The sequence below is a fragment of the Archocentrus centrarchus genome, chromosome 18 (genome assembly GCF_007364275.1).
Source record: "Archocentrus centrarchus isolate MPI-CPG fArcCen1 chromosome 18, fArcCen1, whole genome shotgun sequence".
Classification (NCBI taxonomy): Eukaryota; Metazoa; Chordata; class Actinopteri; order Cichliformes; family Cichlidae; genus Archocentrus; species Archocentrus centrarchus.
In genome coordinates, this window is record NC_044363.1 from 17,808,664 (window position 1) to 17,823,892 (window position 15,229).

Below are 15,229 nucleotides of genomic sequence, written 5' to 3' on the forward strand. Positions count from 1 at the left end.
GCTTTTTGTGGATGATGCAGTTCTGTTGGTGGTGGCCTCCAGCTTACAGTGTGAAGTGACTGGCATAAGAACTCTTTTCTACTCCATGGTCCTCAGCCTGAAAAGAGTGGAGTGTCCAGTCTGGGTCAGGAATGAGTTGCTGCTCTAATGCCGCGTTTCTACTGTACCTGTACCTACTAGCGCAGCTCGACACAACTCGACATGGTCTTGTTTTGTTGGTGGACTTAATATAGCAACGCAGGCAGTAGTCTCATGAAGTAATTTGTATGCAGCTCAAAGTGTGTTAGCTTTTGTCCACATTGCTGTGTTGTGCAACGGTACCCGTGAGCAGCCATTAGCTTGGAGATCTCATGATAAAGGTTCTCATTTCTTGTCACTCCATCTAACTCCCTCTGGATTCTCGCATCTGTCAACAAGCACAGAAATATCTGCACCTCGTCATTCAACCATGGTGTTGGTTTGCATGCCTCCATTTTCTTGCTGTTGGGCTGATTCTGGTGAAGGAGCCACTCTCATGACTAAGCTAGTGACGACACTCCCTGGCCACTCAGTCACATGCTGTTCTTCAATGTAACATTTCTGGATTGCCTTGGATCACTTGGAATCCCGGCTGAGTGGGTACTAAAAAAGTACCTCGTACCAGGACCTGATATGCTACTTTTCCACTGCTGAAGTGCCGGTGCTCGTGTCAGTGCTGGTGCTGGATTCAATGAACTGGCGAAACACTTAAGAACGAGCCTGCGTTTCTGTGAACTGCTCCTTTACGTATGAGTGTTGGTGGGTCCTCATCTGGAAACGGAAGCTGAAGAGTGCAAACGTGTGAGAGCACACCCCCCGTCTTGTGCTGGGAACACATTTTACAGTCCAAACAAAACTACTGCAGCATCTATGTGCAGCACAGAGGTAAACACAGACAGCAATTACGAGCAAGATGAAAAGTATGCCCTTTGTGTCCTTTTTTCTGTGATGTGACCTGATAAAAAGCAGCATGTTCAGCCTTAAGACCCAACCTAATTCACAGCCGTGAAAATCGCTTTGCTTTTCTCATGTAATACACATGTAATATGGTAGGAAACTTTATGTTGAGATGGCAGACTCACACCCTTCTGCCGCTTTCGTCATGCATTCTTGGTTTGAGACCAGCTAGCTTGCGGGGCCCGAGATGAACCCATTTTTCAGCCGAGCACCAAGTGCGTTCACGGTGGAAAAACTGCTGAAAGTATCAAATACTAGCACCGGAACCCCATCGGTGGAAAAGTGGCCACAGAAAAGCCTACAAACCGTGCCAAGTCGAGTCACACTGAGGAGCACTGAGTACTAGTGGAAACGCGGCATAAGTGCTGTAGTTTAAATATCTCAGGGTGGAAGTTTAAATGAAGCGAGAAACTCTGTTATCTCTGGAGCCCTCCACCGCCTCCTACTGGATATTGTGGGTATTACACCACTATAACAAGTCCATAATAACATCTCGACAGCCCAAAATATTTTTCAATTAAAACTGACATAAAGAAACTGCTGTGCAGAGCTACAAACAACAGACAGGGATTTTTAGTTTCTTCAGCATGCTGTGGCAAATGACAGACTCTGAATTCAAAGTCTTTATCCTTCATCATCTCAGCTCTGGGAAATATTTAACACCCAGCCAAGCAGATTAATTAGTTAGACTTTGACTAAATTGCGCCCTCTGCTGGTTACCAGCTCTAAACACAGACCAGTGATTATATTTGAGAGGTGTGTTTTCTGTAAGAAATGTGGAGAATGATCTTAAACAATGAGCTGATGTCTCTGTGAGATTAAATACTCGTAATAAATAACTTCAAATGTTCTTTAACACATCGGGGAGAAAACAAAGTGAACACAGTAGGACCACCCACCCAATCTCAAATCTTAACTCGAATGAAAATAAAAGAGAGAGTGATGTATTTCCTTGAAACTTTTATATTCAAAAAACATAAACGACACAGGTTTTTGGCTATACATTTCTAATGCTACCCAGTCACATGAAAAGTGTTGTGCCAATATGTGACCCACCTGCTACTGAGACACAAACTTCAATACTTAGCAGTAAATTTAGGGCAGAGTAATTTGTAAATCACAAACTAATCACCGACTATTACCAGTTTTAATTCACTTTTTATATAAATAAATAGATTTATATAAATATCAAACTATGCATAACTATGCATAAGAGAGTTAAAAAAAAAAACTATAATTTGAATCTTGAAATTCATGTACATGTAAATAGTTGCCACCTGGTGGACAAATAATGCAACTGCAAGGTTCCTCATCGCTGCAGCGTATGAGCCTCAACAAAGGAAAATAATCCCAAGCTGGAGGTAGGTGCACGTGAGCAATGCCGCTGTCATTTTCTGTATGTTTAATATTGAAAACATTCACTCAGCAGTAGTTGTTAATATGCATTCTTTCCCATAATGCACTGTTTCTTCTCATTCACCTTATTTACTTTGTTTATACTCCACTCTGCATTTAATCATTAATTATTATTAATCTCTGGCTCTCTTCCACAGCATGTCTTTTTTTCTCTCCCCTCAGCCCAACCACTCACAGCAGATGACTGCCCCTCCCTGAGCCTGGTTCTGCTGGAGGTTTCTTCCTGTTAAAAGGGAGTTTTTTCCTTTCCACTGTCGCAAAGTGCTGCTCATAGGGGGTCGTTTTGACTGTTGGGTTTTCTCTGCATTATTGTAGGGTCTTTACCCACAATACAAAGCGCCTTGAGGCGACTGTTTGTTGTGATTTGGCGCTATATAAATAAATAAAATTGAATTGAATTATTTATTTAAAATAAAGAAGGTATAAAAACAGCCTCACTGTGAAATACTGAACTCATTGCTGACATTTTCAGACTAACCTCACAGTTCACTACAACAAAAGAAAGAAACACATTTTAATCCATGAATTATTGTAAAAGTCCAGCAGTGAAAGTTTGTCACACCGTCCACATCTGCCTCCGTTCAGTCTACCAGCATCCTCTCTGCTCTGTCTCAGTCTGCAGCTTCACCTCCTCAGCTCTGCTCCTCAGGCCTGAAACTGTCTGATTCAGCTACTCTGGATTTCACTCTTTATTTGCTCAGATTAGTTCTCCACACTCTGGACTCTGCTCGATTCAGCTACGGTTGCACATACAGCACCCCACCTGGTTCAGTCACACTCTTCCTGCTCTGCAGGTTCAAGTGTTAAAATCCTTCGTTGGAAAAAAAAACTGAACTTTCCATTTGCAGTGACTTCAGAGTGACTTAACAAAACAAACTAAACAGTAAATTTCAGCAAAATTCATTTCAATTCACTTTATTGAACAGTGACAATATACAAAATGACAGCACAATAAAAAAATCCAAGTGTAGCATCAATGAAGATTTCTGTAATAAAGGATTAATTACATATTTACATCTACAGAGCTGCTCATGTTTTTGGTCATCCACAGATTTCATTATCATGGTGAAGATGTGACTGCTCTGTAACATCAGGACATTTACAGGATAATCTTACTGTATCATGATGAGTGAATAGAAGTGTCTGCACATTATTTTATACCAACAGGAAACACGAGCAGCACACTGGAGCATAAAGGAAGCTGCAGAGCTGCATCACATGTACAATTCAGGAGGAAGTGACTTACCTTAGTATTTTTATTAAGAGTAAATATGAGTAAATATGACATTCAGTGCATCTTCTATACAAAATACAAATGAGCAAAATATTTGACCGTAACGTTGTCAGGACTCGGACGATGCGCCCAAACGCACAACACAAAGAAAGACACGTTTTTTAAACAGAAGTTACAGGTTGGCAGGTCGAGGTTAAAAAAAATGTTACCATGAAAACACAAAAAATCAGTTTTGTTCACGTCAAACTAACAGGTGACAGTAATCCCTCAAATACACCCTGTGTGTGTCTGTGTGCATCTGTGACGTCACATCTCCATCCTCTGCATGGCTTCAAATCACACCGGGAGCATTTCAGAAGAGCAGCGTTTAGTGAGCACAGGGTTTGTTTGGTTTCTTCAAAACTGAGCAGATTCTCTTTGAAGCTTCAATGTTTGACTTCCTGCTCATCTTAATGCAGTTTGTGTAAATAACAGATGCAGATGTGCCCAGTGTGTCTCAGGGGTCACCCCGACTCTAAAGTCATGGTGGCCAATCAGAAAACTGTCTAAACTAAAGAGATGGAGTACAACAGATCAGCAGATAGAATAAAGGCAAAAAGGCGACACTGTGTTCCTCTCAGTGGCCTGATGGGAAATCAGCATCATACTGTATGGAGAACATTTACAGCAGCTGATGAAAGAAGCATCACAGGAGAGCTTCTGTACACAGGTATCTGTACACACACATACTGGATGGATATGGCCCCACAATATTTCACCTCCACACTACATTTATTGTAGCAGAAAGAAACACAATGAGCATGAATACAAAGGTCGACTGTATCATCTTCCATTTATGCTGAAAATCCAGAGCATCTCATTCTTTAAACTAAACGCACAAATGACTCTGAGTCTGAAGTTTAAATGGCAGCAATTGTGTGAATGTTTAAAGCTAAATGTTGTTGTTGTGTTGTTGTCCACGAGCCTCTTTATGGACCTTAAATAAAATCAGAGAAAAATACGACTTAAACAACAACAACAAAGTGAAACACAAAGACAAAAAGATCCTGAAGATGTGACACTGCTTTTTGACCTCTGACAGTTTTTATTGTTGTTTTGTTTTCTTTCCTAAATATTATCACAGAACTTTGACATCATCAGTGACATTCCCAGTTAAAGCTGAGGATTAATGCCATATTCAGCTTCATCATGTTTAGGATGTGTGTGTCTGAAGCTCTGTAACCATCCAGTGGCTGTAATGTTACATTTGTACATTTGTACCTGAGGCTGATTCAGGATTCACATTATTGTAGTCAGAGCTCTCCTCTGCAGCATCATGTCTCCCTGTTAAGAGCAAAGCATCATGTGATTTAATAACACACACACCCTCTTTCCTCTAACATCACAGATCACAATCCAATAATTATGGGTCATATTTTATTACTTACTCCTCTCATCAAGCTGAATAGTAGATGCTGCATTACTGCATTCACCTGCTGCTCCCCCTGAAATAATAATGTTGCATTAATTTTAACAGTCATAATCATTTAACCTCTCAGAGGTCCATTGAAGTTCATACTGTACCATTTTCAGTGTTTCCAGAGTTTCTGACTGATTCATAGACACAAAGATCTCCTACAGGACAGCGAAAAAGAAGAAATAAAGTCAAATTTATTTCCTTTTGTTGGGTTTGTGTGTCTGTATCTTGAGCACTAACTGAGTGTTGATAGTTGTAAAGTTTTCATTTTGGGGCTGACCGTGGAGAAGAGAGGAGTAAACTTGAGCTTCACTTTGGTCGGCTGTTTGGGGCGCAGCAGAGCCTTGATTGATGTTTGGAGACTGCATGAAGCTGAAACATGGACTGTAAATGTAACAAAGCACATGTATCGAATCATTGTGTTTACAAATGGACAGAGACAGTGCTGTACAAACCTGTGACCACATGGATCTGTCAGAAAAGGAAGAAAACATGTTTTAGAATCACTTTAAATCAGCAGAAACTGTTTTCAGTAAGTTATCAACATGTAAAGGTCTCACCTTTTATCCTTGTGCGGCAGCACAGCAGCACAGCAACAATCAGTGAACTTCCACAAACCAGTCCAACCATGAACGGCACAAGAAACGACCAGCATTCACCTCTGAAACCTCAAATTATAAATAACTTTGAATAAATCATATTTACTCTGTGTGTAACTTTAACATCCAGACACAAGAACAACACCCACCACTGTTACAGACTCACAAAAACCAACATGTAAAAGAATAAAACAACATGAACGATGGAAATAACTAAACATGTTCAGGATGTTGTGGGCAACATGACTGATCAGAGGTCAGTGAGTTTATAAAACAGTGAGGAATAAACATATTATTAATCATGTTAAATGAATATTAGACAAAGATGAGCCTGAATCCAAACAGAACATGTTGCACATATAAGATTGGTGTCACCTTCATTTGTTTCCTCACAGCAAACATCTCTGTGACTTTTAACAAGCTGCAGTTAATTCTTCGGCTAAATTACAGGATTTTAGATTTCTGTCTGAGTCAGCTGTTGTTGCTTCATCTCTGTGGCTCTTTGTGCTAAATTTAAACTGTAACACAAAGTGAGACTTAATTAACTCTGCTCTGCTCTACTGGACTCACTATAACACAACTGATTTGACCCAGCAATTCACTCGAGAGAGAGAATTCATTAAAAAATTAAATAGATTTGTTTTCAATTCAGTTAAAGAATTTTAAAACTTCACCAACTAAGACTGAAATCTGAGGATTTTGTGTGTTTGTTGGTGTGGTGGTAGGTTGTGGTTTCAGCTCAGCTGCAGGAGAGGAGAGGTCCTGTTCTCGTGTCTCAGTTTGTGTCTAATATTCAAATTTGTTCAATCTGAAACATTTAAATGTGACAATATGGAAAAAAATAAATAAGAAATCAGGAAGAGAGCAGATACTTTGTCACAGCACTGTAACAGGTTTTCCTTTTGGTGAAGCTCCACCTCTCCTCAAAGTTTCATGAACTTTAGTTCAGTAGTTTTTAAATTGATCTTATTGACAGATCAGCAGCACTGCCTACATCACACAGCTCTTCCTTTGACTCTGGCTTAGCCAAGCGGTTCAAATCATGAGATTAAAAGATGAAATCAGCAGAAAAAGGTCAGTGAACCAGGTTTTACTTTGATGTCACTCATGAATGTGAGGTGTTTTATATCAGAACAAAACACAACACTCACCATTTGTCTCAATCGTGACTGCAGCGCTGTCCTCTGTGAGGAAAAGCGGGTCTCCTCTTCCTCCTCTGCAGTGATAGATGCCTCCTTCTGAAATACTGAAAGTGTGGGATGATGTTCCATCTTTGAGTCTCTGGGCTGCAGAAGACTCTGAGGTGCGTCTGAACCAGTAATATCTCCATCCTGCAGAGCCGTCCACAGAGCAGGTCAGGGTCACGCTGCCCCCCACGGAGGCCTGAGGTTTGTCAGCTGGTGCTGATCAGTTTGGAAACAGGAGCAAGTGATTAGAGCAGAAAAATGCTTTTACTTCATTACACTTGATACAAGAGAGATATTATTATAGACTTAATCTATAAAATTGTACACTGCTTACACAGAACCTATTTGTCCATGAGTAGCTTTTTTTTTAATGTTCATAAATTATTTTGGCTACTTCAAAAACAGACATGAAGCATGTGACCCATCATTTGGATCACAAAGCGATAAACACAGTTTCAGGTTTATCATTGCTGCAGGCGGACATCAGTGATGTGATTTATACAAGGTTACTGTTATCCATTTACTGTAGCATCTTATGTTTGTTACAAATAACACAAAGATGATAAAATTAATTTTTATTTTGGAAGTTACTTTTTGGCAAAACACCTGCTGCTATGGGATATAGAGGGTTAAAACATAACTCAAATTTATTTAGATTTTTTTTTTTTTTGGTACAATAACCTGTGATTCACAAAAACAAAGCTTCTATACTGTGATTATCAGTTAACCTCAGTGAACCGTTACACCTGTACATCAGATATGCTTTTTGGCCTTCATATTAATCCTGAATCATGAATTTATTCAACACTGTGTGTTGAATCCAAACTCACCAGTTCTCCCAATCCTGACTGACTGACTGTCCTCTGTGTAGTAAACTGGGTCTCCTCTTCCTCCTCTGCACCTGTAGAGTCCTTCCTGTGAGACTCTGATTTGTCCATTTGAGAGGAAAACAGCATCTTCTGTGGCCAGGGGCTCAGAGGAGTTCTCATGTCTGTACCAGTAGTATTTCCATCCAGATGATGATGATGATGATGATGATGATGATGATGATGATGGGTTCACAGAGCAGATCAGGGTCACACTGCCCCCTACTGGAATATCTCTGATATCAGCACTCAGTTCAGCCTTTGGTTGATTTTCTGTTGAGTTTAGAATAAACTACAATCACATTTTAAAGCACAGATCAGGATCACACTGCTCAGACAAAAGTGGACACAAACATACAAGGAAAAACTCTAACAGGTACATCCAGGATAAAGTGGGCTGGAACAGCGTTCTGACACCTTCAGTTAATGAGTGATTAAATCTGATGGGCAGGTTAATGAATGTTAATGTTGAATTAATTCGTTTTTCATGTCCTGCAGCCTGGTGTTGCTTCTAGTGACAGCATGGAGACACCAGCTGAGTAATAAGATACAATAAAGTGGCAGGTAATTTCAAATCACAGTAGAAAGTCTGATACATTTGCTTTCATCTACTGTCTCCTCAGTAGTCCCACAGTTTCCTCCATCCTCCATGTGTTTACATTACATTTATTATTCTGTGTTCACAAGGACAGAAACACTAAAGTTTTATTACTTGGCGAAGGCTCAGATGCTCTCCTGCATTCAGAGGATTTCTGTCAGGTCTCATTTCTGTTTTGGTTTTACTATTTTATCTTTTTGTCTGGGTTATTGTTCATTTTAGGGTTTAAACATTCATGTAATGCATGCTGATGTTGTTGTGATCCTAATTTGAATGAGCTCACTTTCTTCTGTCTGTCCTAAGATTTTTACCCTTTAGTCAAAGAACAGAGGTCTGTTAGAATGGGCTTTTTCTATTTTTTCATTCAGCATTTAATTTTCTTGTTGAATAAGACAGTGCATAATTTAATGTCATTTATGATTTATTAGTGTGACACACGGCACGTGAAGGTGCACACAGATGCCCACCTTACCACCAATTCACCACCGACCTGACCGACACTCCACTTTAATAGAAGAGTAAGCCATAGGCATGCATTCAGGTCACAATAGATTACGTTTAATATATAAATACACAATTATCACAAATAAAAACTTTAAAAGAAGTTTGATACTAAAAAAAAAAAAAAAAGGCTGCACATCAATGAGCTGCCCAGCATTAGAAACAGTATTCACTGCGGGGAATTAAAAACCACAAAGAAAACCCCGATGGTTGTGACATCAAATGCACGACAAACTACACTGCACAAAGGTTAAACTGCATGCCACCAACACTAAAATCCACCGCAACACATGCGAAAGGCGGCAATAAAAAGACTCACACAAACTTCCTCACAGTGCTAACACTGTTGAAACAAAAAAATAATTAAAACAGTCTCAATAATTTCATTGTGGTGTAGGCCAACTTTTGTGGTCTACACAGACTCTCTGGTAAATAAAAGCACAGAAACCACAGCACCAGAAGGTCTCCAGCATTAAGCTTTAAACCCTTTAAAACATAATAATCATTAAAACAATGGCTTCGGTTTGACCAGCAGAAATCCCCACTGGTAAAGCAGCAGCTTGGTGATCTGTGAGGGGAAACAAGGAAGACGGGGTTAAACGATTAACCTCGGAGGGAATATCCCTCCTACGATACCACACCTGCTTTAGTTACCTGCCTCCAACTAAGATCCTACCCTGACAGGTATGAGGAGAGTCACTAGAGTTCACCACAAACTTCAGTCTGAAGGGAAGCATATTCTCCTCCTACAAATTGAACACAACCCTTAAGACTAATCTCTACATGACACAGGAGCTGTTGTATCCTTATTTCATTGTTATTAATTTATAAGTTACATTTCATGGTTTTCATTTTATTAGTTAAAAGAAAATTCAAGTTAGAACATGATTGAATTTACATGTTATTGCACTTCAGTCCACAAGGTGGCATTTGTGTTACATGTGTGGGCCAGAATGACTTTTGTAAGAAGAAGAAGAAAAACAATAACAACAGTAGAGAGTTATGTATTGTATGGCCGTGTTTTGTTCAGTAAAGCCCATAAAGAGACATACCAACGTCCGGCCTTGTTTGTTAGTAGCTGCAGTTAAGTTCCCACAGGAGCAGTTTTCCCCGTGGCCTACCTTATTAAAAAAGGGAAATCAGGCCTTCTAGGAGAATCAGGGTTAACCCCACAATGCCAGGAAATTCCACACAGACATGCACCACAACTCCAGGTTCAAACAAACAGCTGCCATAATGGCCAGCATCTGTCCTTATAAAGAGGAAGATCCTGCCCACAAGGGGCGGCACATAGATCCAGGTTCCACCCCTCACATTAGTTTGATATTATATAAACTGTCTCTTTGTAACAACTTACAAATTGCCTCCCTTCTTCTACACAATTGTTGTAGAAAGCAAATCACAGGAAGTATTTGCATAACTTTGAAGCAGCCTTGAAACGCAAAGTGAAGGTGTAGGCAGTGAGGCATTCAGCACAGAGAGTGTTGTTTCTGTCTGAGGATGTCCTGGATCGATCCCTGCTTCCAATTACGATTTTTAGAGGAAAAGATGTTTAATATTTGGGAATGCTTCTTCAAGTGCAGAAAGTGCTACAGTTTTCTTTATTTTTGTGTACTATATGAGAGCTGAAGTGAGGAGGCCAGGGTGAGTGGTGGGTTTAGAAAGGTCAGAGGAAACATTAAATTAAGGGTGAAATTTATTTTTCTGTAAAGTACGTATTTGTTGCCAGGAGATGTTGTAAAGAAAACTAACTAAATATGATAACAGCACATTTCACAGGTTGAATTTGAAAGCTGGAAAATAGGATATATTCAGACTTCATATTCCAGTTTTTAAACATTATGCTGACAAACTTAATCAGAATACTTTTGTTTTTATTTTAAGCAGGTCGGTTTGACCTTTAGCTGTTTTAACAAAGACACATTAGTTCAAACTGAAATGCCAATCACTGCATTTCTTAACATCAACTAGAATAACAGACTAACACACCAACACAGAATCACATGAATGCAGCAGCTACAACTTTCTATTACAAATATCTTTCACACCCTACCTGCCATAGATGATCAGCTGAAACCACCTGATTAGGAGCTTAAGGCCATAACAAAATGAAATAAAACACACTGATCAAACACACAAGCACACATTCTTCACAAATTAGCAATGATATATTCTTGTGAATTTCCCAACTGTGGGTCTAATAAAGGCTCTGATCTGATCTTTATCAACAGCAGGATGAGATGCAGCACAGCTGGACAGGAAATATCAACATGGATTTTAAATATGAGCAGAAACACTCTTAGAAACTGAGGCTTCCTAATGTAACTTCTAGCTGCCATTAAGAATGAATTAATGAAATTATTTGCTTATTGAAACTGACGCTCATTATCAACCAAATATTATCTGCCCAACACACTGTAGCACAAAAAAGTTTGCAGTTTATTATTCATGAAACAAATCAAGATGAGCAACTCAAGCCAGAACACGCTCACAAAACATTATTATATAGCATGTTGTGTGTGTGTGTGTGTGTGTGTGTGATTGCTTACTAGAGCCAATTCTGTTAGGTTTTAAGAAAGTATAATTTTCTTCTACATGTTTCTACATGGTCGATATCATAAAAACATCCGAGCCTGGAGATAAATTTAGAGATAGCTTTCATAGATCTGGAATGTACCGTCTTAAGCTGTACTGTCTTAGCTACCAGCAGCTAAAGTAGCTTAGCTCACATAAAGATGAGTTCTAGCTAACACAGAAATGCATGGAGAACTGTATCAAACTACTTGACACAAAAAACGCAGTCTGAAATCATCTAAAAATACTCATGATAATCCAATAGCAAAGTGTGCAGGTTTAAACTTTAACTTACTTCTGAGGGTAGACCACCATGATGCCCCGCCATAACGGTCTCCTACTCTTCCTTTGTGCCTCTCAGAGTTGGGCTGTTTTCCCAGCCAGAGAAGCATTGCACCACCTAGTGGTCGTTTCTTTTAACCAATTAATTACATTTGTACAGCTCACAAGTGCATATGTAAATAGCATTAGAATATTAAAAAGTAGATGTAGGTGAATGTGTTATAACTAAAGGATGCTGAGGTATCCCATCTTCCACAGAAAATCGTCTTTGCCACAAGTATAGAGTGAAATAAGTTCAGCGGAAAAAAACACTAGACCCTGAACAAACCTCAGATGACCCAGCTTTGCACCAGCATTTAACGCACCAAATTACGCACGAATCTGGGAGCTCTCCGGAAGCGTGAAATGTGGCTCAAAAACTTTGTATACTCGTAACCGTCGTTTTGTGCGTGTGTATCAGGTGATTCCTGTATTACAAAAAATTACAAATCCAGCAAGTTACGCACAAATCCAGCATTACAGACACACAGATATTTGAGTCAATTTTCTCTCCATAGTGTGCGTGTGTGTGTGTTTGCTTAATAGAACCAATTCTTTTTTTATTATTAGATTTTAAGACAGTATAATTTTCTTCTACCTGTGTTCATAAAGTGCACGTGTGTGTCATAACCTGTTGTTGCATTAACCCTGAGAGACAGACTGAGGAGAAAAAGAAACTTCAACAATTTTACAAAACATTGATCACACAACAAACATGACTTACTTGTTCCTGACAGTGTGAAGGCTTCACTCCACTCTGTTGAAGAATATGAGTCATCTCTGCGTCGACTCTTACACATGTAGTCTCCACTGCTGGACTCAGAAACTCTGAATGTCAAAGAATTATTGTGTGTCCACTGTGTGGTTTTCCTGGGTCCTCTCCATCCATATTCCCACTCAGTGGGTTCACCGCCTTCCTGCACCTCACATGTCAGAGTGATCGTCTCACCGCTGAATATCTGAGGCCAGTTGTGTTGTTGTTGTTTTACAGCAACTTTATTGGAAACTGTTTACAGATGTTAACAGTTGAGATACAAACAGAAACATGAAATCAACAGAGAAAACTTAACATTGTATGTTTGCTAATCATGAGTGAATGTTTCAAACTAAATTACTGAACTCACAGGTTATCTCAATGCTGACTTCATCACTTTTATCAGTGTAGTAAACTGGGTCTCCTCTTCCTCCTCTGCATCTGTAGATTCCTCCTTGAGATACTCTGATAACTCTGTTTGGTTGATCATCTCTTCTGATTTGAACTTCAGTGGTACTTTGGGTGCGTCTGAACCACTCATATTTCCACTCAGCAGATCTCCCCACAGAGCAGGTCAGTGTCACACTGCCCCCTACTGGTATGATTGTTGTTCCTGCTGTCAGTGTGGCCCTGGGTTTATCTGCAGTTATGGAAGACAAGAAAACAAATATGTACACGAATCATTATAAAGGTTTAGATAACACAAACATCAGTCACCTTAAATGTTATGAAGATTTTGATGTTTTTTCTTTTAAATTTACGCTGTGAGCAAAGTAACAGGTAAAATACAAATGTTAAAGTTTCACAGGATCAGAAAAACAGTTTCCATGACAACATTAATTAAATGTACAAAGATCATAAATTTATGCTTTTTCACTGAAAACTCACCTGATACAGTTACAGAGACAGTGTTACTGCTCTTTGTACCATGTGAGCTCTTCCTGCCACCAAAACACTGATATTCACCACTGTAATCTGTAGATGTAATTTCTAATCTGTAGTCTTTGTGTTTTTTGTAGGGGACAAATTCTCGACCATCCTTGTTGAGTTTGTAATACCAGTCAGTGTCTGCTCCTTCATTCATGTCACACATGAAGGTAACAAACTCTCCAATGAGAAAACTGGACCAGTTGGGTTCAATAGTTAACACAGCATCTAGAATCCAACACAACCACACCATTAACAATCTAACACACTATTATGCACTATAGGAGGAAACATCTGTGTTTATACTGTATGTTGATATATTGACAAATAACTACATTGATGCAGCAGGCTGAGATGAACCTTTGTTAATAAATAAAAAGAAAGAAATGAAAAAGTGAAAGTGTTCAGTCACCTTGAGCGTGTCCAGTGCAGAGGAGCGTACAGAGCACTACAATAAAGGCAGAAACTTCAGACATCATCAAACTAAAGACACACTCAAATATGGCAGAAATAAAACACTTGGGCTTTTAGCAGTGGCTGCTGTGATTGGCTGCATTTTAGATTAAGATGTAAAATGCATCAAATGATCACAGATGAAGAAACAAACCTTTCTTAGATAAACTAAAGCAGCTCCACTCTAATCTGAGTCAGTGCACTAAAATCTAATCCAGGCTACAAACAACCATGTTGATAACAAACATGAGAGTCCTCTGTTCAAATGAACTGAAATGCTCCAAATGACTGATACTCTGTTCTTCTCACTGAAACATGTTTATCAGTCAGTATGAATCAAACTATAGAAGTCAGTGATGTACTCACAGAATAGGCCCAGCTCACAGAGCAAAGTGGGTCCCATCCTCACATCCAGCAGAGACACGTCTGAAAACTTCTACAACTTCCTGTAAAGAGAAAGAGTGAAGCAGCAGCTACGACACACCAACAACTGTGACAACACAAAGACTTTTTTAACTTCTCTCTGCTTCCTTCCTTTGACACAGAAATAACACAACTGAGCAGGTCTGACCACAGCATGTGTGACATGTTTATCCTCTCCTGCTGCTGCAGAAACATGTCAGGCAGATTTTCATAAAAAGGCCGTCGACATAAAACAGTCAACAGCTAAATATGAGACTAAACATTACCAGACAGATAATAAGGTATATTATACATATGGGAGCTTGACTGAGGGGCCAAAGAGGCAAAATGAGGAGCTCAGGAAGCACCAATCCTAAAATCTTGCATGTCTGTAGGTAAATTAAACTGATGTGTGAAAAAAAAAGTCTCTGAATCAGGGATGTGACATTTTCTGGAGCCCTTATTTCCTTGTTTTGGTTTCGCTAGCTATCAACTACTGCTAAAGAGTGAAAGTGGACAGTATTTTCTTGTTTTTATAACAAACTCATTGCTGCAGCCAGGAGCAGTACAAACATGACCTCCTTAGACTGCTTTCAGTTTTAGTTTCCTTGTTTTCCTCCCAGCTATCAGTTAACAGACTCTAATGTTGCTTCTTGCTTCTTAAATCCAGCTTCACAGACGAGTTAAATCTGTGACAGTTTTCAGAGCAGGACTCCAGAGTGTAAATCAGCCTTCATATATGCAGTGATTCATGTCCACTTTAAATCTGTCCAGTTTAGAAATAAACAACTCAGCACTAAAATAAAGTGGAATTAAAATGTTAATTTTTTTTCTCTGTGTGCTAAATCCCAATATTAACCATTTTCTGCAGCATTAATCTGTCTGTCTTTACAACAGTGTTGCATTTTACTGTTAATTTCTGCTCTTTTTGTTAATTCAAAACAGGACTCTATGGTAGCCAACATA

At 39.2% G+C, this 15,229-nt stretch overlaps 1 protein-coding gene across 1 annotated transcript in view; it reads right to left on the reverse strand.

The window, feature by feature from the left end:
- Positions 1–3,462: 3,462 nt before the first annotated feature.
- LOC115796936 (Fc receptor-like protein 5) overlaps positions 3,463–15,229 on the reverse strand; it is a 78,896-nt gene continuing 67,129 nt past the window's right edge. The window contains exons 8-18 of the mRNA XM_030753427.1: positions 12,852–13,121; positions 12,452–12,733; positions 7,698–8,006; positions 6,832–7,083; positions 5,642–5,749; positions 5,537–5,552; positions 5,362–5,453; positions 5,189–5,239; positions 5,053–5,109; positions 4,886–4,948; positions 3,463–4,601 (exon numbers count right to left, since the gene is read on the reverse strand). Coding sequence (XP_030609287.1) covers positions 4,594–4,601; positions 4,886–4,948; positions 5,053–5,109; positions 5,189–5,239; positions 5,362–5,453; positions 5,537–5,552; positions 5,642–5,749; positions 6,832–7,083; positions 7,698–8,006; positions 12,452–12,733; positions 12,852–13,121 — 1,508 coding nt within the window. The 3' untranslated portion in view covers positions 3,463–4,593. The remainder of the gene's footprint in view (positions 4,602–4,885; positions 4,949–5,052; positions 5,110–5,188; positions 5,240–5,361; positions 5,454–5,536; positions 5,553–5,641; positions 5,750–6,831; positions 7,084–7,697; positions 8,007–12,451; positions 12,734–12,851; positions 13,122–15,229) is intronic.